The 26,492-nt window shown below is 42.0% G+C and overlaps 1 protein-coding gene across 1 annotated transcript in view; it reads left to right on the forward strand.

Moving 5' to 3' along the window:
• sh2b3 (SH2B adaptor protein 3) overlaps positions 1–26,492 on the forward strand; it is a 47,718-nt gene that overhangs the window by 1,305 nt on the left and 19,921 nt on the right. The window contains exon 2 of the mRNA XM_072387670.1: positions 16,487–17,665. Coding sequence (XP_072243771.1) covers positions 16,514–17,665 — 1,152 coding nt within the window. The 5' untranslated portion in view covers positions 16,487–16,513. The remainder of the gene's footprint in view (positions 1–16,486; positions 17,666–26,492) is intronic.

A 26,492-nucleotide genomic window follows, 5' to 3' on the forward strand; every position in this document is an offset into this window, starting at 1 on the left:
AACAGGTGTGTAGCTGTGCTTAGCTTATCTGCTGTAGGAAAACATTGTCCTTCACTACATTTATAAAACAAGCTCGCCTCTAGCAAATTCAGGTTTTATAGATACAATTGCAACCTTATCCAAACTTATGCAAAGTAATAAAAATGCATCGGTGCATCAATAATACCAGATCAACCATGAAATATAGCTGTGTTTACATAGACAAATGCTGCGTTACACTTATGGAAGTCATTCCTAATGATGATAATGGCTTTATTTGTCATTGCACAAATGCATTCAACTTCTTGTGATCAAAAAAACTATAATAGAGTGCAGGTAAAGACGAATGCAAGTTCACAACCCTCATAGTGTTTAGCAGCATAGACGAGTAAACACTGTTGTTATTGCTCTTTGGAGTTCTTTTAATGTACATGGTGTGATCTGCCAGCTGCACTTCTCCTGCCAAAGGACCTCTGCAGCTCAGCTCGAGTGCTATAAGTACAGTAAGTTTTTAGTGTGAGGTGGGCCAAATGATTTTAGGGGAGGCTCAATGAATGAAGGCAAGGAAATAACGCAGTAGTTATCAAAAGAATAACTTGGATGTTTGTGATGTGGTTGAAGAGCTGAGATTCATTAGTTCTGAGAGGGGGGCTGTTTGACTGTTTTTCACACTCCAGGCACTACAAAATGCTTAAGGACTCACCATTTATGTATTTGATGGAGAATGGATATTTCAAACAGCAATCTGTGGTTATTTTGGCACACATTCAAAGTGTTTTGCACGATTAAACAACAGAGCCATGATCCTGAAATTCTTGGCACATCACTCGTCCTTTTTGCAAAACTAAGCAAAAAGACTGTCTTTAAAGGCAGGCGTGCTATCTCAGACGTTGCTAACCCCTGGTAAATACAATGTGAAACTGTATCATCACGCAGCATGTTGGTGCACTTTCCACTGCCAAAGACCAGGAATGCGTGGATGAAATGTCTCAAGCAAAGACCGGCGGGAGAGAGTTCTCAGAAAGTTCTTGAAGGGAAGCAAAAGTTTCAAATGGGCAGTAATGGAAAGATACATAAACCCAGAATAGGTGACTGCCTTGTTTCTGTCCCTCCTTGAAACTTGACAGGTCATTAATGCAACTCTTAGATGAGTCAAACATGCCTAAAAAAACAACATGTTAATTCCAGTTAGCTAGGAAAATGCTCTCCTGTCTAAATGGATTTTTCTGGTCAGACATTTGACATCGTATGGACTGTTGCATTTCAAGGCCTTCTTCAAAAATGCGTATGATGCAAGATGTCTGGAAACAGTCAGGAGGGACGTGTTTACCTTCCGCAGTACTCCAAGCACCCAGTTGTGGTTTGCATTCCTTCATGATTCAGTCATTTAGATACAAAAGTTTTCACACCTTGAGTCATTGAAGCACCAAACACAGAAAGACACGCCTCCAGGGTAGGGAAGTAACTCCTGCTAACGTGCACTTAAAGGGTTTCACTGCAGCTCTGCCTCTGCTAACCTCTGGCAAAAGGCTGTCTGCAATCGTAAAGGGTTTCATCTCCTCCACATTCCTACTTGGCTCGTACAATAACAGGAGAATCTGATCATTTTCAGAAAAGTGTTTACTTCCGCGCAGACCTCCGTGGTTCCTGATGTGTGGATGTTTTGCTTCTGTCATCACTTTTCTCTTGCTCAGTGTTATGTCGACATTAGGATTCGCCGGTGACACCACCGTGTACTGCTGAATATACCATCCGACACCCCCCCCCCCCCCCCCCCCCCACAGTCGATAGACTTTATTTATGCAGGCTTATGTATATTTTGATATCGTGGCTTTGTGCATTTTCACAATCAGAAAGCATATTGGACTCTTCCCCCAGACAGCGGCATTACACATGTTCAGTGTGATCATAAGATTTTCTCCCAACTTGAAAAGATTGTAAGATGAGCGATTTGTGCTCTACTGGACATGGTTGTCCTGGAACATTTTTCTTAAAAAAAAAAAAAAGCATCTTCTTGGAATTCAGACTGACATTTTTCCTTTTTTCTATCTTTTCTTCCGCACGTTGTTGTGCAAGCATGCATGCAAACACAGCATGTGTTGCAGCCGCAGCAAAGATTTCAAACTGGTCAAATGAGTGAATGAGGATCAGACAGTGTCATGGCTCCCAGTTCTTAACTGTGCTGTGATCGGACATCAGTTCTTCCGTTTTCCCCCCAGGAGTTCGAAGGAATCCACTTATGAGACCACGAGAGAGGTCTGACCCATAGTGGATCTGTGGGGAGCGGAGAGGAGGGAGGCAAAGGAAAGAGAGGAGCCATGGGAGATGAATTAGCAGGGAGATGGGGGTCACATTCTGCCAAAAAAAGAAGAAGAGCAAATGGAGAAAGACAATATAGACATATCAGGGCAGAAAATGGTCTGAAGAGAAAGCTCTTTTCTGGTGACAGTTGGTACCCTCTGCAGCAACATTCGCGTTGTTGTGCAGTTGGGACGTGTTTATAGGCTCTGACTTGCCACCAAAGGCTAAAATCTCAGCTTTAACTGTTCTTTCTCACACAAACACGCACACACAAGACACAAGATGGGGTTAGGTGCAAGTGTTTGTAGGGGATATGCATGCGTCCTTTCCGTGTTTTTCCAAAGAAGTAATAATTAGAGACTGTGTGCATTTGCGTGTGTTTAACCCAGTGCGCCACTTTTCTCGTTGTTGAAAGAATGTTGATTATAGGCTCGATTTTTGGCTGCCGCATAACGAGGGTGTTGCTGAAAACGTGAATGTGTTTGTACGCTGCACTTCTTCCACAAGCTGAGCGAAACAGCTTATATACTGTAAGAAAGTCCCGCAAGATGTTTTGATAGTGTTTGATTGTGCCAGTCACTTTTCAACTGCCAGAAACCATTCGTGTTTAGTTTATAAGACGGTCGGCTAATCTCATTTTTTGACAGTTCTTTAAATGCTTCATTAACCAAACGTGTAGTTACACATTTGAGAAAATGATCCGGTTGTCCAATGAAAATGAAAATAATCATTTCCGCTCTGCATACACACTCATATGAAACGGCTTTTTGTTTGTTTGTTTAGCAGAAATGGGAGTCGTGTCTCAGCTGAAGTGAAAGTAGAATCACATTCGCATGCAGAAAAATACCCCGTTTGCATCACGCCACAAAAGGTTTATTTCCAACGCAAACACAGAACTTGCCATCGCTGCAGAAAACCAGGATTCTTGGGTAATGTTTGTGTGTCAGAAAGAGGTATTTTGTAAGAACTAACACTGAAGCTCAAATGGCTCCTCATTAGTCCCAATGTGGAAAAGTTTATAACTCCTGAAATAGCCTTCCAGGAAGTCAGATGGCTGCAGATGATTCACAGCAGATCAGAATAACTGAAGGAGTCAATTATCTCGCAGCCGAATCGCCTGAACAACCCCACACAGTTACATACACGCACAGCGTAGTATTGCACTGTTACCATGGATCATCAAAATTCACAATGAATTAGAAAGACGTCACAAGGGTGGATGAGTCATTCGTGAAGTGCTCGTGGATTTCAGACAGAGATGATTGTCACACTCTTTCTAGCTGAGTCTTGAATGCTTGAATTGGCTGAAGTGTATCGATTTGACTCAACCATTGCTTGTGAATGATGGATTGTTGCTGTTGGCTTCCCAGAAACTAAGCCCGTGTGTAAGGGTTCCAGTAAGAAGCTGAGGTCAGCCTTTGGTGGCTTTGTAGCTGTGAAACGTTCTGAAAGCGTTTAGCTGTTCACTGTGTACATATTTATTGTTCTGTAATATGTTCATCAGTCGGTGTTTGTTTTGCAGCGATTCAAAGTATGAAAGTTTCCATGAATGTCTGCGTTTGCTCTTTATTGTAATGGTTTGCACGATGAACTGTGACATGTAGTAGGTCAGACCGCTGCATGGTGAAGAAGCAGTTCCATTAGCACCTGAGCCTTTTAATCTACATGTTCAAGCATTTTGACCGGTTCAAAGTCAGGATTTAATGTTTTTATATTCCTGATTTTTTTTGTAAATGGAACATCTCTGGGTTGGACATCAGGTAGTTCTCTGGAAAAACTACAAAGCTTATTTTGTCACATTATATATTTGTAAAAGCCATGGATCCAGAGCGTGACCCGCATATGGTATGCAGTGACTATCGAGACGTAGTGACTTTGGCTTTGGCTTTATATTTAACTTGGGCTGGCTTCAGGGTTCACAGTTCTGTATGGTCATAAATCGCATCCACATTCTAGTAATCAACCATTTTACCACAGGGGATAAAACTTTTATATTCAAAATTCTATCATATCATTAGTGAGCTCTATACTAATTCCCTTGATGTACTCATTTGTCTGTACTGCTCAGTCGCCTAACATTAGCAGCAGGATGACAAACCAGTAGAAACTTGGCACGAAATGACAGATTCCTGTCCGTTTAAGTTTGTCTGACATGTGACCAGAGCTGGACATAGCCTGACTTTTCCCATCCCTGATTAAAAGGATAATGTGTTCAGCTTCTAATGATGATCTTCCTGTGAGGTGTAGTCAGTCACCTCTGGTGCCTGACCTGATTCCCTTCGTCCACGCTCCTCGCACTTCCCATCCATGCAGCTAAAGCCGAAACTAAACATCTCTGTTCAGTTTTTGCCTGTCATTAAGCGAGCCCTATACTTTAGTGTTTCCTTGCCAAGGTCTGTCTTTGCATGATAATGATAGACTGTACACAGACGTTTTGTATTACTCATTGGGAAGGTGCCAGGCAGCTCGAAGGATGCTTATTTTTCAGATTTCTACCGGTTTATTTGGAAATACTGTGCACATGATTAATATATAGATATATTCGGTTTCCTTTTGAGGTAAACCGCATGTTTGTTTTGCAATGGAGCATTAAAAGTGGACTTTATGCTCCAGTAGGCTATATGTTTTAAATTCTTGCAAGTGTTGTGCATTTTCTGTGTTATCATGACAGATCCAGACCTTTAAGTTGAGCTGCTCTCCCAACCTGCTTCCCTCTCTCCGTTCCCAGGCCACAGGAAATAGCCAGAAAGTGGCCGGGCTTTATTTCTGTGCGTCTTAAGAATAGCAGCATTGTGTTATTGTTGTGGGAATGCACGACTGAGCTAGAGAATATTCTAACCAAAACAAAAAGTCTGTGTGCTCAGAGGAGTTTTGTCTATACATATAACGAGAAACAACATGTGCACTGCAAAAGATAAGTGCTAACAAGTATTGCTGCCCTTTGTTTTCTTTCAGCAGAGGCTAGCTGCAGCATTAAGCCATTAGAAACAAAATGTCTGCAAGTTTTCTAATAGGATTTTGAAAGGGGGAAAAAAAAATCTGCTACAGTGTGAAGCTACTCACTGAGAAAACGGAGGATTGAAGATTGATCCCACCCCAAAGCTTTGTGTTGAATTGGTATTTGCTTTTAAAGAAAAAGATTTCCCGCTGATTATTCTCCTTTGTAAAAAAATAAATAGACAGAAGTACAAGTGCTATAGCTTTTAGACCTGGGTTTACACAAACAAACCTCTGTGTCTTTGTGATCTCATGCATCCTGAACAAACACTGCATCGTTTACTGATGATTTATATTTCAATAGACTCGAGCTGCACACTCCCCTCTGGAGTTTTAGCACGAATCAGCTGATGCTTGCCCTCAGGCTATGGGAAGTTCAGGCCAAACTTATCTCATGTTTCAGCGCTGCTTCCTCATCGACAATATGTTCTTCAATTATGTAAGCTGTGTGGGTCTCGCTTTCTGCTCTGTTTGTTATCAAAGCGCTTTCACATCTCACTTCACATGAGCAGGAACACTGAGCATCGGCCAATCCCAACCCTGCAACTGCGGGTATTTTTTTCACGCTGGCTTCCTTCTGTTATTCAGCTGATCAATCAGGCAATGATTTTCATAAGAAAGCCTTTACTCCATGTAGTAAATGTCAGGTTGTTCCACTTTGGCCTGGTGCACAGCAGCGTGTTGCACTGGAGTATAAAACATGAAGTGAAAGGGATGAGAAAAAGGTCACATGGTGTCAGTTCATGTTAACTGGTGTGTAGGCTACCAGTGGGGCAGGGCTGTTTCGCCTGACATAACAATACTGAATAGTGACTGTAGTGGAGGGGATTCTTGGCCTTTTTTACTCTTGAAAAAACACATGGATAATAGTGGCTCACGGCTTTGTAGTCACAGATGTCCGTCTTGCGTTCCGCTTGCCAAAATTTTTATTATTTGGTTGGATTGCATTTGGAATGAACGTTCTATCTGGTGACCTGGATCACCTCATTTTGATGTGAGGAACAAGAGGAGGCCAAGTATCGTGGCGCTTTTTTTTTTTCATAATTCTGAACGTTCAGATCTTACACTTTTGTGAATGTTGGACCTTTACGACAACAAAAAAAACAGCCGTCACAACCTGCTAACCATCACAAAATAAAGTCTCTATATGCAGATTTGATGATATGCTGATATAAACTTGATTTGCTCACCCTTTATTTTCTATGTACAGGTCAGGATGCCTGGCTCGGAACTGAATTTTCACAAGTTGGAAACATTTACTTTGTCTCCTTTTTTTTTGCTTCCTCAAAATGTTCCGTCACAAAAGCTGGGTTTCCATCACTGTTTTTGATGTGTATTTACACAACATGAATAGGTGAATGGAGAAATAGAAAACTTTATACTCTCAGTTGAAGAAGGCTCAATACGCTTTTGGGGGAATGGAAACAAGTTCACTAAACATGTCTGACTTATGAAAGATTAAAATGATGATGCTCACCAGCTGTTTCCGATATGAGCCGGCAGCAAAACATAAACTCATATGAGTTCTCATAACTCGGACATGATCAAATATTCCAGCTAAGTAATTTGTGAAGAAGTGCTCTCTCCTGTTTCCTCCTCTGGGTGTTCACTGCGGTTGTTTCTATTTTTTCCTCTTCAAGGTTGGTTTTTAGCCAGGATACCTACTTCTTCTACCGAATTAACACCACAAGCGTCGTAACCTCCAACACAACTTCGAGCTTTTAGGCTTTGAAATAGTGAATTGAAAAGTTTCTGATTCACATGTCTCTCTTGCTGCTTTTCAAAAGATCGTTTCAATTGGCTTTGATAGTGAATGGAAACCCAGCTACAATTTACACGCTGTGGCAAACCTATCAGTATAACTAGCTCCATATGTTGTTACCATCAAGCATTCCCAGTATCTGCATTTGCACTTTTGGAACTAGAGAAGAACAAGCACTCTCACAAATGCCCAACACTGGTTTTGGGCCTCAACGTGGCAGCACCAATTGGCTTTCATCTTCTTCCTTCACTGAACCGTCTGGTTGGGGCTCAGGTGGAAGAGGAGTTGTCTTCCAATCGATAGATCGGTGGTTTGGACCCCAGCGTGTCCATGTATCGTCCATGTATCGAAGCCCTGAACCCCACGTTACCCTTGTTATTCTCCACAGCCTGTGATTGTATCACTGTGTATCACTGCATATCTAGAGTGCAAATGTATAGCAAGAAGCGCTGTCGGAGTGTTTGTGTGATTGCAAAGGGTATTGTTGAAACCAGATCAAGTTAAAAGGCACTTTATACATATGCATTCGTAGACTGAATGACTAATTGTTCAACTGAAAGAAAAAAAACTGTTAGCAGTATCTCTGCTCACTTTATTGTGTTTACAGCCATTGTGCTGAGTTAAACTGTCTAACTCCAAACTCCTGCCGCTTATTAACGGCAAAGCCATTCACGAAACTTCCGGTCCAACAGAACTCCCCTGTGGTGAAGCTAGAAAGCGGACTTTGCAAAGTAACTTTAACTCTAGGAAGGCACCGCTGCTGCAGACGTGAGAACCTAGCAGCAGTCGCTTTATGGTGGCGTGGTTTAACAGAGGAAGAGTTAAACAAATTCTTCTACAGCTAAGCGATGTGAATATCCCAGACAGACTTTACGAGAGGAATTGTTTCATAGGCTGTTTTCATATGATAATCCTGCAACATTATCCCAAAGCGAACACGTGTAATAGGAGAAGTTTTCTCAGGCTTTTTTTTTTTTTTTTTTACTTGTAGCGTTCGGCACAAATGCTTAACTCCTTAACAGCTCTTGGTAGTCTAGTCCTGTTACCAGTCCTGATGTGAGTGTTTTTCTGGCCTACTGTGTGTCTGAGCTCTGTGTGTTTGCTCGTGAGCACTGGTCGCTGCTTGCCAGGGCAGGGCAGGGCTTCCTGTTGCAGTGATTGCTGCCCAGGCAGAGCAGAGCAGAGCAGAGATCCTTTGGTCTCTGTTCCACTCTTACTCTGCCACCTGGACTTTCACCCACAAGTCTGGCTCCAGGTCTTCTCCTCTGGCCTCCTCTTCTGCCTGTTATTCTCACTTCCTTTCTGCCCTCTCATTATCTTTTGTTGTCACTGTCCTTGTGATTCATGTCTCTCTGTCTCCTCCTCCTGCTTTTCTTGTTCGGTTTCCCTCGCTCCTTCCTGCCCTCCTCCTTTTCTCTTTCCTTTTATCCACTCCATCCTTATCTCCATGCTCTGTAAATGTGTCCATATCTCTGATTCTTTCAGGGATTCACAGAAATATAATTCATAGGTGGTAACACAGTCTGTTTTTCATCGCTGGCCCTGTGATGCACATGTTGCTGCTTTTGTAATTCATTTATTTTTTTCCACTCCAGTTTTTACGGGAAAAGCTGGAGTGTTTGATGTCTCACTGAGCCTTGATGCCATGCAGATTAATTGAGTCATACGTATTAGATTGGATCCGGCTGATCTCTACAAGTCCAGAACTATAAATAGGTCAAACGGATGTGGCTTGTTGCAAATTACATTTAACTAATGAGTAATCTATATTAGGAGCACATCCTATTTGAGTTGCTCACATCCAACTGTGCCTTTTATGTCGGCGTGTATGAGTGTGTGTCAGAGCTGGACAAAAAAAAGGGGTTTTATGTCATTACCTTACTGTGTGGGGTGTATGAATACTTCATGGTCTTACTCTCTGCCGGCATTATGCCGTGAACGTCCAAATTTGTCAGAATTTAATGTGAAAGCCAGAGGTAAAGGAATTTAGTATAAAAATAACTTAAAGTATATAAATAGCCAAAATTCTTCCACATTGGTAAATATAAAAGATGAACGTAAAGTGCATTAGGTGTACTGAGATTTTCAATTTAGTTCAGCTATGTTTTTAAAGCATGAAATGATAACATAAGTCTCAGGTCAAAACCCAACAATTTCCCTTTGAGGAAGCACCTGGTGACAGTTTGGATTTGGCGATGTCTGCCAACCTTGCATACGATGATGGCTACAGCGAAGCGGCGCAATCTGTGAATGGGGGGGATTTACCAGACAGCAGTAATACGTTTATAGTAAGCAGGCCGGTTTCTGAGATAGGAAAAACAGATTTCTAAAGGGCTGGTTTGCAAATTGCACACATGGATAAGCTGATTCTGTAGCAGGGCTTTCGTTGTGATGGAATTTATCCAGCTGTTATTCTGGGTGGCTCAACATGCTATATTTTTGTTAATGTGGTAGTTTCTGATGTTTAAAAAAATCAATAGATTCCCCATATTTTTCGAGGGGTTGTTGGAGGGTTATTTCTGTGTAAAATGTCCCTCACTAATGTCCGTAATGGTCCATGATAATAAAGATCTCCTCACCATTTGAGTAATTCAATTGGTTAATTGGAACACTGAGGATCTTTTACTTTGTTCCAGCCCCATGCTTCCACTGAAGAAGGAGAGAGGAGAGCCTGGGAGAAACCCCCCCTCTCACATTTCAAGGTTTAAAGGGGCAGGATATGGTCAGAGGACAGTCTATAGAACCTCTGGAACAGGGCTGTATACAGTAATTTACACCCACCAGTCAGCCCGAGACATATAGAGCCAGTCGCCTCCAAGAAGTCCAAGAAAAAAGTAGCTTCACTCACCACTTTACCAGTCAGGTACACTTGTCTCTTTAAAGTAAACATGAGAGCTTCCACCTCAGCTTCAGATCTTCACTGTAATCTACCAGCACAGAAAATACTGGAGCTTCGTAATATAACATCTTCTCTTTCTGAGTTTTACAGCAGTTGAGCTTTACGTGACAATGTAATGGTGCAGTTTTATTATTCCACCATGGACTACTATCATTAATTATCAATTAATGATAGTAGTAATGTTTTTGGTTGTTAAGAAACTTCTCCCAATGAGGCTCAGAGTCGCTGGAGTCAGTTAACACAAAGGTTTAATCTTGCAGCAGGGAGACGAGTCTGCGCAACATACCGCAAAGGTGACACAAGGTTGTCTGAGTTCTAAAATGACACTTCTGCTATTTATGCTTTCTACTACAAAATCATTAGCCACACGTGGTCATGAGACATTCCTTTATTTCACTCCTATCTATGTCACTATCTATGTTAGATGAGTGCAGTGAAGTAAATATCACAACGTCACATAAGACTTCTTTGTTCACAGAAGGTAGAACTAGCAAAAATAGGAGGCCTTCTTCAGCATCCAAGGTTAAACTAACAAGATAGGAGGAGGCCTCCCCTGGCATGCAGTGCCCTTTAATCTTCCAACACCTGAAAAAAACATTCTTGCAAAGAGTACTTCTTTTCCTATATTCTTATAGTATAACCTCATGATATTTTTCTAACATTGGTGCAACTTGATTTTGCTTCATGAACGCATCTTTGTAGAATTTCTGTGCATCCTAAAATTGAAAAAAATTCCCAAAGGGTCGAACAATTGACTCGAAGCATTTAAAACTACATTCAGCGTGATCATTTATCTTCCTTTTTTGCAGCATAGCGCTATTCTACATAGTAGGGACAAGAACTAATCAAAGAAATGACTGAATTTTCCAGGTAAAACTGAGTCATAGACAGTTGTAGAGGTACTGAAATGTTTTCTGCTGACAAAGGCCAAGTTATGACCTAGAAAATCAGTTGGCGCCCGTACAAGTTTTTATTAGGCTGCCGCTCTCAGCAAGTGCATTTTGGATTATCTACAGCCAAGAAGAAAATCCTGTGGTATGAAATCAGCAAAACATTTTAAACGGTTCACTTTGCTCTGAAAGAAAAGTTTTCTGGAGACTTGTGAATAGTTACTCACAAGATACAAGGGGAACACTTAATGAGCCCTCTGGCTTGAACAGGTGCACCTGAGAGGGTAAGTGCACAGTCCCTTGATTCAACATGTTGCATTGGTCGTATTTATGGTTGTTATTTCAAATTAGAGAAGTCCTCCATTAGTTCCAGTTCCTGAAAGAGAGTATGTCTTTGCACCCTGGGACTATCTGGTTATTGCTAATCTAACCTGAACCTCTCTTACAATAGAGTCACCTGTAATCAGGGTCGAAAGAATAGGTGGCTACAGAATTACCCCCCCCCCCCATCTGGTTGGCAAACAGGTCCCAGGACCTGCTAGATACTTATAATTTTACATTGGTTGATTGGACTTGTGTTTAGTTGGGCACAGTTTCCATAGAAACATCTCTCAGTCTGGGTTAGTGTTGAGCAACAAAACTGTGGGTTAAGGGAAACGTTAATATGCTATTCACTGTTTAATCCACGCAGCTGTTAGGTTGTGAGACAGCTCCTTCATCTTGTGAATTAACTTTCATTTAGAGCCATCGGTGATTAATTTTGCCAGTCAGTTTCTTGACAATTCATCAAAACAAATTGCGAATAGATGATCTGACACCGGAACGCAATCACCGTCGAGTTTTTGGCATTTAGGCTAAAAAGAATTAGATGACCGACTTTATAAAAAGCAGACTATGTTGTTTTTAGTCGACATATCATATAAAGAACTAATCATTTCAGTTTCAGCATTGGTGTGTAAATTATTGCTCCTTCACACTCATTATTTCCACCAGCCTGAATCTATTTAATAATGTCCAGCATCTAGTGGCCATTAGAGAAACTGCATCTTGAGCCACTCGGCATGTCACCACTGCAGTTGCTGCCTGCTATGAATACATGACCTCAAAACTCAGAGACCATGTGTGTTGCTGCGTGTCCATTGCATCAAACAAGCTGATCCCAACAGGGGACAACAAGGAGCGCACAGTGGTGTGTGAGAGCTGATACCAGGCTCTCGAGATATAAATAGGACCTTGCAGCAGTTGGGCTTCCACCAGCAGCACTGATAATTATCTATGTGTTGTATAAGCCCCAGTCTTTGTGGATTTAAATTTATTGGTTTTGCACTACAGTGCATGCCATCTTTCCTTTCCTTTTGAAGTCTTTATTTGCTCATTGCTAATGCCTAAATTGAGCAATGCTGGTTGTAAGGAAATTGCATTTGGCTTTGTGCCCAGTAGGCCGCAGCCAGGACGCTGCAGTCGTACCGCTAATGCTCCCGTTTTGGTGTCTGGGCATTCGGCAGGAATGACACACCACAGCACATCACGTGCTCGTTTCCCCAATATGTCCTGTGGTTGATCCAAGGTTATGTTCAAAGCCAACGCAGTGAGCTGACATGTGTCACGAGGTTACTCATGCTTAAATGATCAATTCACAGGGAAGGCAGGAGCAGCATCACTCTTTCTGGGGCTTTTGTGGCTGAGTAGCTCCTTGATATCTACCGGGGGAATCAAAATATTACATTTCTCAAATAATCATCAATATACACAATTCTGCATCTGACATTGCATCTTCAAATTGATTATTTTGCTTAAGCAACGACAAAATGTTAAAGTTACAATCAGAAAAAAAAAAATCAGAAAATCCAAATTGTTTCAGTACAGTCGTTAACTCATTTAGTTTTGGTAAACCTCATGTCAGGGGCTCATAAAACAGTGTACAGTGTTCCTCTAAATGTCACAAGCTGTTTTCCTGAAGGGCTTCTTTCTAGCCCTTGTTTGTCTAGTTAGGGCAAATCACCTCTGAGAGGTGTAGATGTCTCTGCGTGTTTTCTCTTTCAAACATCGGTGCTTAAGCTGCAGCATCAGTTGATTCTTCTTCCTACGAACGGTAGCATTTGTTTGGTCAGGATCCTTTTCTCCTTGTCTGAGGAGCTGCAGCTGTTTTCGACATTTGCCACTTTTTCCAAAGTTGCTCAGTGCAGCAGTTTCTCTGACTCCTCGTGGTGCGAGTGCTTCACAGGGAAGAATGTCGGTATTGTACAGAAAGAGGAGGTTAGGGAGGAAGAAAAGCAGGAGTGTAGGAGCGTTGACTCTGTGCTGGAGTGTTTTCCTTTTTCAGCTTTGTGCGTCTGAGCTTTTTTTTTCTTTCTCTGTCTCAGCTGAATGCTGTCTACCGAAACAATAATACAATAACAAAGCATTAAGTTGAGGTGAGAGGTCCTGAATAAGAGGAGAGAAAGGACACACAAAACTATGTTAGCCTTTTTTGTTTTCCCTGTGGCCCTCAGTTGAGGTAAAAGTAAAGTACACACATCTGGAGATCCTCATACAAGAGGACAGAGAGGATGAAAAGAAAAGGAAAACCCTGGGAACACTGACGGCCAAGCCCCCAGAGGGATACGGCCAGAGGAAGTGTGTGTCTGCATCTGTGTGTGCATGTTCTGTAGTAAGTCAATGCTGAGTCATTGCTGGGCTGGCCAGGCAGATAGAAACAGGCTTCTGGGGGGGCCAGCAGGAGGGGCACGAGGGGGCATGCAGTGAGCATGCTCTGAAAAGTACAGGAAGGGAATTAGTTGTTGTGACAGGACACATCCAGGAACCGTAGTGACGCAATATTTAATGATGCCAAGTTTTCACAGCCTCATTGACGTACGTGTCCCCGGGTACGCTTGACGACGCGGGAGAAAAATGTGCAGGTTTACTGAGAGACTTGTTCCCAAGATTTCACGGCTTTTCATCTCTGAATCTTGTCGCTCAGGACACGGAGATAGATGTTAGCCATGAGATAACGGGACACGCTGCTCCATGTTTTGCCCGACCACAACAACCCCTCCCCTCCCGTTTCTTGTGGTTTTCTGTGATCTGTTGGACCACAGTGTTCGACTCCCCCCCCCCCCCCCCCCCCCCCACACACACACACACACACACACACACCAACCCACACACCCGTATGCACACACACGTTAATACTTCCTGTATTTAGAATAGACCCTTCTCTGCTGCACTGGAGGAAGTTGGTATGTACTCTAATCACAAAATGAAGTTTAGGAATGATAAATCCTTGTTAATAGTACTACAATTTAACAGTGAGGTTATTCATATGTTCAGCTTCTCATTATTTGGGGCATGCATTCAGCAGTAGGGTAGTAGTTGTTACATAATGTGTTTTTAGAACAGGCTCTTTAGACATACCCGTCTTTCTCCTACTAAGTCTTCATGATGAGAAAGTCCACCCGTTTTCTCTGCTTTTCGAAAAATGTGAACCATTTGTCATCTGATGCAGCCAGTGCAATTGCAAAAACTCAGCAGTTTCTAATCAGATAACTTCAAATTATGAAACATTCTGATCAAGCTCCATCTATGTGCATTTAAAGGTCAGGGGCCAGTTGCACAAAACACCTCATGTTAAGATTATTTTTGTACTTTTGAGTTAAGGTTTCCTCGAAATAAAAAAAAAAGAGTAATTAAGAAAACAAAATAGAGTTGCACAAAGACCTGTTTTTTTTTTTTTAAAGATTTCTTTAAATATTCATTCCAGTATTTCAGGTTTTCTCCATACTCCAAACATTTGCACAAAAGACCTTAGCGACGAACTTAAGGGGAAAAAAATACCTCTAACTGTGTCTTAGCTGCAGGATGGCAAAATATGATGATAAAAAGCAAATGAATTTATCCAGAGAATTGTGTTCCATCAGTCCTTTTAACATTGTGCAATTGATTTTGCACCATAGATTTGGCGGTTAGTGATTTTTCCGACCGTTTCCAGTTGGATATACCTTGTGCTGCTGTGCTCTTTCTGATTACTCTATGGTTTCCTACTAGGGAATCTTTACACTCCGTTATTGGGAAGAAGTTTTAATGTTCACAAGTCAGCGGTGTGCCACATCATTCGCTAAGTCTCAGCCGTTCCATTGCTAAGCAACGTAAAGAAGTTCCCGTCTATACAAGCGGAGGTGAAGTGAGCGAACATCTCTACAGCTTGCCTAAAGGATGCGGTGGGATTGATGGGACGTCAGACGATAACAGTTAAAGCAATATTAGTTGTGAGTGCGTGGAACTAAACGGTCTCCATATTAGGTATCGCCATAAACAACGGCTATGTTGCAGGAAAGAAGTTTTCCTTTTCTTGGCCCACCTGCAAGAGATCTTTGCCCCACCTTTAAGTGAGTCTCTAAGCTGAGATGAAGTTAAACCTAAAGAGTCAAACTTGTGTGGAAAATGTTTGTGTTCAACCGACTGCAGACCGAGTGGTGCATCACAGTGATTTGAACATTTAGCAGCTCTGCATGTGATGACGTGTTTTTCGGTGCCTCATTTTCTGTCCGGTTGGCTTTTTTGGTGGTCATCTTTAAAGATTGTCAGATTCGTAGACTGCACCTCTCTCTTTTTTAACTGCAGTTGTAACTGTTTGAGTTAAAGTGCTGGTTACATTAGAAGACTTATTAAATGTCCTTGTTATTATCGACACATAATGAATCACATTGGATTTAAAAAATTTTTCATTTGTTTAAGTTATTTTGGATTATTTTTAGGTGATGCATTAAAAAGATTTGAACTTAAGACTCAGCCTAACTAAAGGGCCTGCCTCTGTGTCACTATGCATCAGCAGAAGCAGGGAAGTGAAACAACGCATAGGAAAACAAGCCTTCTTGCGTGGCAACCTGCCCAAGCACCACGGCCTTGATACATGCGAGGAAAATCACACCCAGCATCCACCAAAAAATATATATAGAGATATACTAGATACTGTTAAAGGAAAAGAATAAATCATATGATTGGTTTACGTTTATATGTAATGTTTTCTGAAAAGAAAAAAAGGAGAAGGAACATTGAAATGTCACATTTAAATCCACAAACTCACAGATGGTCGCGTATGCAATGTGGTTGATTGAGAAATTTTCTAACCGTACTTCCCCAGTCAGGGCCTCATTTACTGTCTGACTGGTTCCCGTTCCCATTTGTTTCAAATTCTTCAGTCTCAGTACGAGTGCAGTTTGGAACTGATTTGATAATCTCTTCACTGTATTAACCTCAACTGTATGACAGCATTTTGGGAAAAATCCCTAAATGTATCCAAGTGCAGTGTTTTTGCTGGATTCAGTCTGCAGGTTTCTCGCCACCGACTGGTTACCCTTCCCGTTTTGTATAAGTTGCGGTTGTCCTCGTCTGTCGGGTTCTCTCGGAGAGGTTGATTGCCAGAGATTTTTTTGCAGATATCTAATTTCTCCCATTAATGATTGAGCACTGATTTGTATGTAATTTTCATGTAGCTGCAAAAAAATGCTATGACAGTTTCGCGTGGCCATTAGCGCTGCTCTGGTTATTTTTTGCACAACACCAGATCTACTCCCTTATTTTTCCAAACAGTTTAACCCTGCTGTCTTGTCTCATAATTGATCCCCAACTACTCTTTAATAATCCATTTTTCTTTCCCTTTTCCATGTCTTGCGGCAGTGATTCTCAACCAGTCTGGTTACTGCAATGAATGGTAACACTATCCATCCAGCCAACACCACTTCAGCAGGAGGAGGTCCAAGTGTAGCAGCGCCCCCAAGAGGCTGGAGGGAGTTCTGTGAGCTGCATGCCATCGCCACAGCCCGGCAGCTGGCCGGACATTACCAGAGCTTTGCCAGAGAGCGTCCACAACATGACGTGGTCGCACCGGAAGCCTTTTCCAAACAATTCTCCGACCTCTTCAGGCAGCACTTTTGCTGTGAGGTCGACAAAGATGGCGCTCCTCTCAGCCAGAACACAGGCTCTGCCGCTTCCGGAAGTGCGTCTTCCTCATCTCCACTGGCCTCACCTGTGCCGTCGCATGCTGTGATCAGTCGATCACGGATCGCATCTTTGTCTGGGGCGCAGGACTATCGGGAGGCGGGCAGGCCGAGCGGAGGGGCTGCACTGTTATCTGTGGGATCAAAAGTGGAGTCGGTGGTGGTGAGCCGGGAGCAGGAGCAGCCGTTGAGATGTGCTGCGGGAAACTCCTTTTCGGGATCTCGTAGTATCATCGGCGTGTCGCCACTGATTCATAGCCATAGCAATGAGGAGGTCTCCGGCGCTGATCATCATCAGGTGTCTGAGCGATACTCTTCTGACTCCTTGGCCTGTAGCCCTGGACACGCTGATGTTACGCATTTCTCTGTCAGCCAGATCCAGCAGACGGTAAGGCGGCTTTTAAAGAAACGGCCCCTCTCCAGCCCCCGATCATCCCAGGACCTGTCTCCTAGCAACCCTAACCCCACCAGCAACAATCCCGCAAACAATTGTGACAGAGTAGGTGGGATTTCCTCCACCAATGGGGAAGGGTCATCCTCGTCCTCTTCCTCCCACACTTCCTCTTGTCAGAGCTCTGAAACCACACCCCTAGCCGCTTCACATCGTGGAGTGGTCTCTCACATTCTTCATAGTTTCCGTTGGTTACGCAGCAGAAGCATGAGGCAGAGGAGATCAGAGGGGAGCGGCTGCTGTAAAGAGGGCCAACTCAAGTACTTGCTGGTGGATGACACCATCTCAGACTCTCAGCCCCACTGGCAACGCTGCCGCCTGCTGGTCAGGAGGATTAGAGACGCTCAAAGTGGTGGAGGAATAGGAGGAGGCGAGAGGTACCAGCTGGAGCTCTACGATCCCCCAAAGGTAAAAATTCATACTCGTATACATGATTATGTAGCCACTTCTTATAGTCAAAAAGTTAATCTTTTGATGCTGGTTCAAACTCAGCCTAACTTTTAGTTACATTTTCCGAATATACGCTATACTGCAAAAAGTGTTCACTCACCCATCTAAATCGTTAAATTCAGGTGTTCCAATCACTTTCATGGCCGCAGGTGTATAAATTCAAGCACCTCGGCATGCAGACTGCTTCTACAAACATTTGTGGAAGAATGGGTCACTCTCTGGAGCTCAGTGGATTCCAGCTTGGTACCGTGATTGGATGCCACCTGTGCAACAAGTCCAGTCCAATTTCCTCGCTACTAAATATTCCACAGTCAACTGTCATTGGTATTATAACAAAATGGAAGCAAAATGTAAAATGATAGAGCAGGGTCTGTGGATGCTGAGGCTCATAGTTCGCAGAGGTCGCCAACTTTCTGTAGAGCCAATCGCTACAGACCTCCAAACTTCATGTGGCCTTCAAATGCCATAAAGCACGCCGCCACTGAACTCTAGAGCAGTGGAGACGCGTTCTCTGGAGTGACAAATCACGCTTCTCCATCTGGCAAGCTGATGGACGAGTCTGGGTTTGGCGGTTGCCAGGTGAACAGTTCTTGTCTGACTGCATTGTGCCAAGTGTAAAGTTTGGTGGAGGGGGGATTATGGTGTGGGGTTGTTGTTCAGGAGCTGGGCTTGGCCCCTTAGTCCCAGTGAAAGGAACTCTGAATGCTTCAGCATACCAAGAGATTTTGGACAATTTCATGCTCCCAACTTTGTGGAAACAGTTTAGAGATGGCCCCTTCCTGTGGTCAAAAATAATAAATCCTGTGGATAAAGAATGGGATGTCACTTAAGTTTATATGCGTGTAAAAGCAGATAAACTAATACTTTTGACAATATAGTGTCCAGTGTTTAATTTCAGGTGTAAATTGTGCATACTTGTAGGTTTCTTACCATCATTCCTTAATACAAAATATTTGGAAGTATAATGAATGAATGGAGGGTGTGTCTTGGCATGGCAGTGGCAAAATAAAAGTCACTCTAATTTTCTGTTGGACCACTTTTAGCTTTGACTGCAGCAGGCATTGGTGGAGGCATTGTTTTGATAAGCCAATGCAATGCCACAACATTAATTTCCACCCAGAGTTGGATTGATTTTTTAGCCAAGATCTTGTGTTAATGATGGGGGAGTCAGACCACTGCATAAAGTCCTCTCCAGATGTCTCATGCTCCCTAAACCACTCTAACTGTTTGAACCTGATGACTCTCTGTGTCATCTTCTTCTTCTTTTAGTATATTCAGGTAGTTAACTAACTTTTAAATTTTTTTTGGGACACCTAATTTTGCAAAATCTAAATCCAGGTAATCACAGTTTTTCCACCAGGCTGAGCACAAGATGATGTTGGAAATTATAGGAAAAGTTGAACATTATTTGAAATTTAGAGGACTGACATCATGTGATCTCAGCTGTGCACCTTTAAACTTTTTTGCCAGTAACTCAACTTCTTAGAATCACGAGTTGTGTTTCAGTCAGCCCGAATATTGAACTTTTTAAGCTGTGATTGTGCATCACTTTTCTTCCTTTCCATCTTTTACACGAACCAGGTAATTGTTTTTGTTTGTTGTGTTCTGTGATGTTTTGTTCCATGTTAGCAACCATGGCTTTGTTTACAAAGTCTGACGCCAGCTAACCTCCGCAAGGGTTTTGGGTAATCTGCTCTTGATGCTGTGCAGATAGGCTACACCAAAGAGTAAAGCAAATAAATGCATTTGTGCACTGGTTTGTTAGGCAGATGTTCAACAGCACCGCACCACACTTAGTTTCATAATCAATATCTGTCAGCTTTCTCTGTCACTGCTGTTCTTAGTACAGATGTTACCTGATTTCACAGGACTTTGCTTCATAGGATTCTGTGTGCAGTTCTCAAAATGCTTCTTTTACTTCTCAGAACTGCACATGCCACTGAGCCATTTAACATCTGGCAGGTTCCTCATCTTGTGTTTCATATTTGTTAAGAGATAAGTCTGCAGATCTGTTTGTATCAATAAGATGGAAACCCACAGAAACCTTTAAAGGGTTCGTTATTGTGAGTTTGCCGTGCAATGCAACATTCTCTAAATTAACTTGGGCACAAGCAAACACATAAAGACTCAAAAGTCATTTCCTGTTTCTAGCTGTCTCAGTTGCAGGGGTTTCCCCCTCTCCTCTTTCAAATGGTCTCTTTTCTCTGCCAGTGTTTGTTTTGTTTTCGTACTTTGCTCCATCTTAGTGGCTCCTTTAGGTGCCCTGTTTGCCACATGACAAAACATCACGGAAGCTATGGTGACATTTAGCTTCTCCTCTGAAAACTTCTCACGTTTTAGCTGGTTTTCATCGCACCTTTATTCTTCGGTGAACGATGGATTTTTTTCTGGACTGCAGCAACGGTGTGTCCTGCGATCGAGTCAAATCACAGTTTGGTGCGATCAGAGCTGAGTGAAGAGTAGCTGTGTGACTGTTAAAATTCCACTGTTTGTACAATACTGATCACCTTCTAAGATAGGGTAAGAGATGGTTAGCTTCAGGCAGGTGAATCGGATTTGATCAGCCCCTACCCCAATTACTTATTACTTAGTGATGCACATTTCTTTATGATGCTCAATGTTTTATTTATTTTTGCAGAATTACATTTTTCTTTTCAAATACGTAAAAAAAAAAAACGTAAAAAAACAACCTGCAGCATTCATGCCTTGTTTTACCCTTTGGTGTGTCGATCTACCTCCCACACTATTTCCTGTTTGTTTGGGGTTTGCTTCAGCCAGTCACAACTTCTCTACTTTTTATCTAATTAATACAGGCACTGAGCAGTCATTAAATATAACATGATCACATTTTAGAAAATCACTGTTTGAGTAACTTGCTTATTTTTTTTTATTTTTATTTTTTTTAAGTTAGGATCAAGCTTCTGACTTTGCTTGCTGATGTCCCATCACAGTGCAGAAGGATGTTTTTTCTTCTTCTTTCAGTAAATGCACGCCTGGTGTTAAACCTTGCAGTATTTCCAGATGGGGCCAGCTGCAAGGCTGCATGTTGCTTGCACACCCAGACCCCCAATATCCCCCAAACCAGTAATCAGAGCGGCTAGTTTGAATGCTCTGTCGTGAGCAGATCCTAATCTCCTCATGATGTGTGTCAGAAGAGGTCCATGAAAACGACATTGCATGCATGTGTGTGCTTTTGATTATTTTATATTTAGTCGCCCTCAACTCCTCAGGCAGCTGCAGCCTTAAATATGTATGTGAGGCAGTTCACATAAAGCCTGAGTTTTGCGTATTTGTGTGTTTACATGGATGCTGTTTTGTACTGAGTAGGACGCCATTGGCAGGATTTGCCCAGCTAATTAAATGCTGCTTTAGTTAGCCAACTGCATTAATGTTTTGAGTGCTCTCCCTCTCTTTTGTGAGCGTGTGTGTGTGTTTAATCTTGGCAGGACAGACAGATAAGGTCTGGAGAATGGCCTTAAAAGGAAGGAGAGCAGTGGTGCTGCATGCTCATGTTTTAACATACACAAGAAATAGCATATGCATTCTCACCCTGAAATAAGTTATTTATACACCAGCTCTTTAAAAGTTGTTGCCGTGTTATATTTTGTGTTGCTAAACTAGTTTTTTTGTGAATGTGAAATGGGGTTTCACAAGCACGAGGGCTATTTGTTTGTCAGTGTATGAACGTGCACGCTCACGCCTTGTACATATCTCAGCTGGACAGAAAAAAAAGGAACCCGTGGTTAGTGTTCATGAGTGTATTTTTTATTTTTATTTCTTAATGTGTGAGTCTATGCGTGAGAAGTAATATCAAAGAGCTCATTAAGCACAAAAGAGCAAGCTGCCTGGAAACTGATAATGCCTTTGCGTGAGAAAGCAGCAGTCAAGGCGCAGCTGTAGGTTCCTTGCTGTAGCCCAGCAAGATAATCTCCCGTCAGATTTAAGCAAGACCCTACATTATCGTCGCCTATTTTCTTATCTGGTAGACTTGAAACCTTAAAAAAATAAAAATAAAATAAAAAAAATGTCATGGCAATGGTAAACATTGTGTCATCTATGTGTCATCCCCTCCTAGGAAAGTCTTGTCAAGTGTCTGTTTTTGTCTTGTAATTTTACTAAGAAATGAGGGCAGTTTTCTTTCTGCAAAATCCCACACACATTTAGACCTAAAATAGGGTCGCTTTTAAACGAAAAGAAAAAGAACAGAGGTTGGCGAAGATGAAATATGATCCAGGCAATTTGGTTTTGGGTGACTGAACTTTAAATTAAGGGTTTATCAGACGTCCTCACTCTTCAAAGCAATTAGTAACTCAGGATTTTTCATGTGGGCATCATGGCAGCGGCCAAATCATCTGTGGCCCCTTTGCAAAGTATAAAGAGCTTTGACAGTACAAAACATCCTCACTAATGTGTATGCGCCCAACTGACATCCTACTTGACAATTAAAGAGAAGATTTGAATGCGGTTGAAATGTCGGTCTAAATGCATATTTGAGCTGCTCAATTGAGATAAAATGGGGAGATGAAAACGTATCAGTGATCCAAACCATTCCAATAACTATCAACTTCCTATATTCAAAGAGAAGAGAAGTGAAAATACATTTACAGAAAACATCTGTCAGATCTTACTGTCAATTACGCAATATATATTTTTTTGCTTGTGTTTTCATAACCAAACTACAAACAATAAAACCTGTGACGGTGTTGCTCAAATCTAAAATTCCACTCTTGTTTTGCAGATGAATTGACTAAATGCAGCTCTTATTTTCTGACAGAAGTGAATCCTGTCTTGTCAGCTGAAAAGAGCAGAAGTGTCCACAATGTCCTCAGTGTTGTCTGACACTTAATCTTGACATTTTCCAGTCCTGTCTCAGTCTTTTGCACCTTGACGCATTAACGTCTCTGATCTTGGTGTGAGGTTAATTCAGCATTTTAATGGAATTTCTGGGTCTATTGCTCATTTTCTGGTCATTTGATGTGCAGTTCTCTTCATGTCTTGGGATTGGTGTCTTTTCCTCGACTGGTCTTAAACACAGAGAAGCTGTTTCTTCAACAGTGAGTCCTACTTTTCCTTTCATCTGACGTCCAGTAGTCAAGGTTACAGACAAGGTTAGCGCTTTGCCAGGAAAATCGTTTTCCGTCTTCCAGAGTGAGTTCCCACAGACTGCTAGAGTCTGATATGCTTCCTCAGACCTCCTGCAGCCTTCATGTTAATCATACCCCTCTCATCTCGTTTGAGCTGTGTGTGCGTGAGTGTTTGTGCTTCTGCATGTGTTTGTTCCAGCTCTTCAAGCCTTAATCTTTCCCACATGGTTTCATTTCATGCCTGTGTGTGCATGTGCCTACACTGTGTGTCATGTTGCTTTTGGAGTTTGTCCTTCACTGTCTGAATGTGTCTGTGCTTCTGCTGTAGATTCTGACATATTTTGTCACGTATGACACGACAAAAGCTTTGTTCCCTCCACCCCATTCAGGGCCCTGCGTAATTTATCTATCAAAGAAGATGCAAGAACGTACAGAAACAGGCTCCCTCAGAAAATCAAGTATGAAGTTGTGCCGCATTAAACAAACAGATTTGGGGTTATAAATAAGTCAGTGCATTTATATCTGTGTTAAATGTTTACACATCTATGCTGTGTTTTGTCTTTCACTGTGGGCTGAAGAAGTTTTATTTTTCATGATTTGCTCTCTCGGTTACAGTAAAAGGCGTGTGCAGCATCAGTGGAAAATAATTTTCAAACAACCAGACCCTGGCGTCCATCTGTTCTGTGTTACTTGTTGTACTTCAGGCTCTCATATGGCAACACACAGTGTTAATTTGGCTCGCGCTGCATACCACAACTAAAGCTCCGAACACATGGGCCCCAGTCATCTGAACAAGAAACGATATGAAATCAAACGTGAGACATGGGAAACGACAGGAGAAAACAAGTGAAATGTGCCTACAGCAGTAGAGCCAAGACAAAAAAGACGACAGGTGGAGCTCAAGGTGTCCTACAAACTCCTAAAAAGCATGAGCGAGTTCGTCAAAGTATTTCTTCTTTGTGGAAATCCTCCCTGGTTGCTCAAATACAGATATAGTAGTCATGCAAACTCACTTTATCTAAATCAAATCAATTAAAATATGTATTTTGTCACATCGAGCCATGCTAATTTTGAAAGATCGCTACGGTGGAGCCAGCATGATTGAGATGAATCAATTTAGATCTAGACTACTGGAAGATCCGAAAAATTACATTATCAGGTCTAAATGTCAGTGGGTCTTTTCACAAATGTCCCAGTTCATCAGAGTAATGTGCACTGTGGAAAGTTTTACTGCAATTATCTCTCTCCACATATCCTTTACTAACATGCTTAAATGCTGTTATTAGCGTATTACTTGCATTGAATTGCATTTGCTTCAGCACCTAAACAGTCATACATCATATGAAGGACATAACTTTAAGTGACCCACTGAAGGTCTGTCACAGCTGAATTTGAACCAGCCTTTGGTGAAATGTATAGATGTTTCTTCAGTGTTAAAATGAACACAACCCTTTCTGGGGTTTCGCATTGTTGGTTGGACGAAAATCGACATTTTAAGCGATTTTTTTCAAAGATTACGATTTTTGTTCTGCCATCGGCAGATTATTGCTTTTGTTGCTTCTGGTTGATACTTTGTTTCGGTCTCTTTGATGTCTAAAAATGTTTGCTTCGAACAGTTTGATGAGTTGGAACAGATGAACAACCAAACATCATGGTGGTGATTAATTTCTATGCCCCTGTTGAACAGCGAGATGGTCGTTTTGGCTCTGCTGACAGCAGCATTCAGAGTGACGATGGTGTCTTCAGGGACAGTTTCATTTCAAATCACATCACTCGTCATATCTCACCCACAAGCTAAATCTTTTCCTCTTTCCAGGGATTGAGTTTCACGACACCTAGAAATGCTGCCTTGTAATGACTAAGTCATGTAGTGTGTGTGGGTGGACAGGCATACTTTAGCACTGTGTTCACTGAGTGTGTGTTCACCACGGGTGTGTGTGCACATCATACAACAGACTCCTTGGCTTTGGCCAGACAGATGAGGCATAAGACTAGTTGTGCTGAAGTTTGACTTCTTTGGCTCATCTGGATTACTCGCTTTGGTCTTCTTTGCCACAGAGGTTTCGCATTTCCATTTCTCTCAGCTAATCCGTCCAAACTTGCCCAACTCAGTGGACAAGTTGCCCCTGCGATCCGGCAGAAAACAGATGAAGAATAGGGAGTCCTCAGGAAACAAAATAACTGGACCGCCACCCAGTTGGCTTTGAGTTTTAAAATCCCCATTCAAACTTAATCTTTGATTGGTCGGCGTAATGGCGGCCGTTTTTAAAAAAAAAAAAAACAGTATCTCCGTACCCCGACTTCAAGGTTGCGTGAGATTCTTGATTTCTTTTTCCGACAGTCATGTGTGGCAGCCATAAAGGTCATTTGGATGTTGGTCAACAGAGATTATTAGACAAAAAGCTACAGCCTGTTACAGTCTGCAGCTCTTGTCATCGCTGCTGTGACTTTAGCAACAGGCACAGAAGCTGAGGTTTAAGTTCACGCATTTAGAAACAAATATCCAAACAGTGGAACCGTCAAGTCCAGCCTTATTTATTTCATGGGGATTATGGTCGGTATATTCAAATCAGCAGGAGTACCCCAAATTACTTGCAGGACAGTTTGACAGACTGCAGACTCCAAAATGTTGAAAGTCCAGCACATCTAACGCAGTTAGAAAAAACTGAAAATTACAACCTCAGTGAAGCTATAATTGACAGCAGGTCTGACTGAACAAATTAGTTTCAGTTAACTGTCTAATTCACAAAGCACCTAGTGTTTACATTTAACTGCTAACCACTATTGATGTAAACCCCTGCTGAAAATGCTGGTTTCAGTCCACAGCAGATGCATTAAAAACAGCTGACTCAGGCTGGAGTTACAGGTTGCATGGCTCATTTATTACATGCCTTCACCTGGAAGTCATGTTTTGTACTTTGAGAAATCAGTTTCAGAGCTCAGAGGATTTATAACAGAAAGGACTGCGCGCAGAACTAAGGATGCCAGGGCGAGGTGTTCAGTTACGGCTGAGTTCACCAGTGATGGAAATACTTACAGTCATGGGAAAGTACTGTGTAGCTTTTGGAGAAAAGCAGGCACAAGTTTTCCCGCACAAGTGGGCAGAAAGGGATACTTTTTAAATAACCGAAAACACTACGAAAGCACGAAAGAATATTAAAAAAAATCACTGAGAAAACTCTATAGATACCTCAAATGTATGCAGATCACTCAGTTTCTGAGGGATTGAGACTGATTAGAGAGCCAGTGTTGAATAACAGTCGGCAGTTATGACTCTTATCAGGACAGACTGCTGTGACTCACAAGAAAGATCCTCCCCATTTAAAACCCACAGACTTCCAGGGGAAAAAAATTTGGTGTAACAATATTAAAAGCTTCAAAGAACCAAAACCTCTCAGATGTTGTCAGCTACTTAAAGATCAATTGTTTACTGACTGCGTTTCAACTTGTCTCAGCTGTTGTGAGTACGGGCCGACAGCATGGGCAGTATTAAGAGTTGGTTGGTTGACTGCGGGTTGCTCTGATTTGCCAGCTGGACGTGGTTGAGTCCCTGCAGAGGATGATGGAGCAACAAGATAACCTATTATTAAACTGAATTATTAGAATATAAGACAAATAAATGCAATGAGTAAGACATGATGGGAATCTTATGGTCTTTAACCAAAGAGCACTGATATTTCTTTCCTACTGCTGATTTTCAT

This window comes from Leuresthes tenuis, unplaced genomic scaffold (assembly GCF_036924035.1).
Source record: "Leuresthes tenuis unplaced genomic scaffold, fLeuTen1.0.hap1 SCAF_6, whole genome shotgun sequence".
NCBI classification, from domain to species: Eukaryota; Metazoa; Chordata; class Actinopteri; order Atheriniformes; family Atherinopsidae; genus Leuresthes; species Leuresthes tenuis.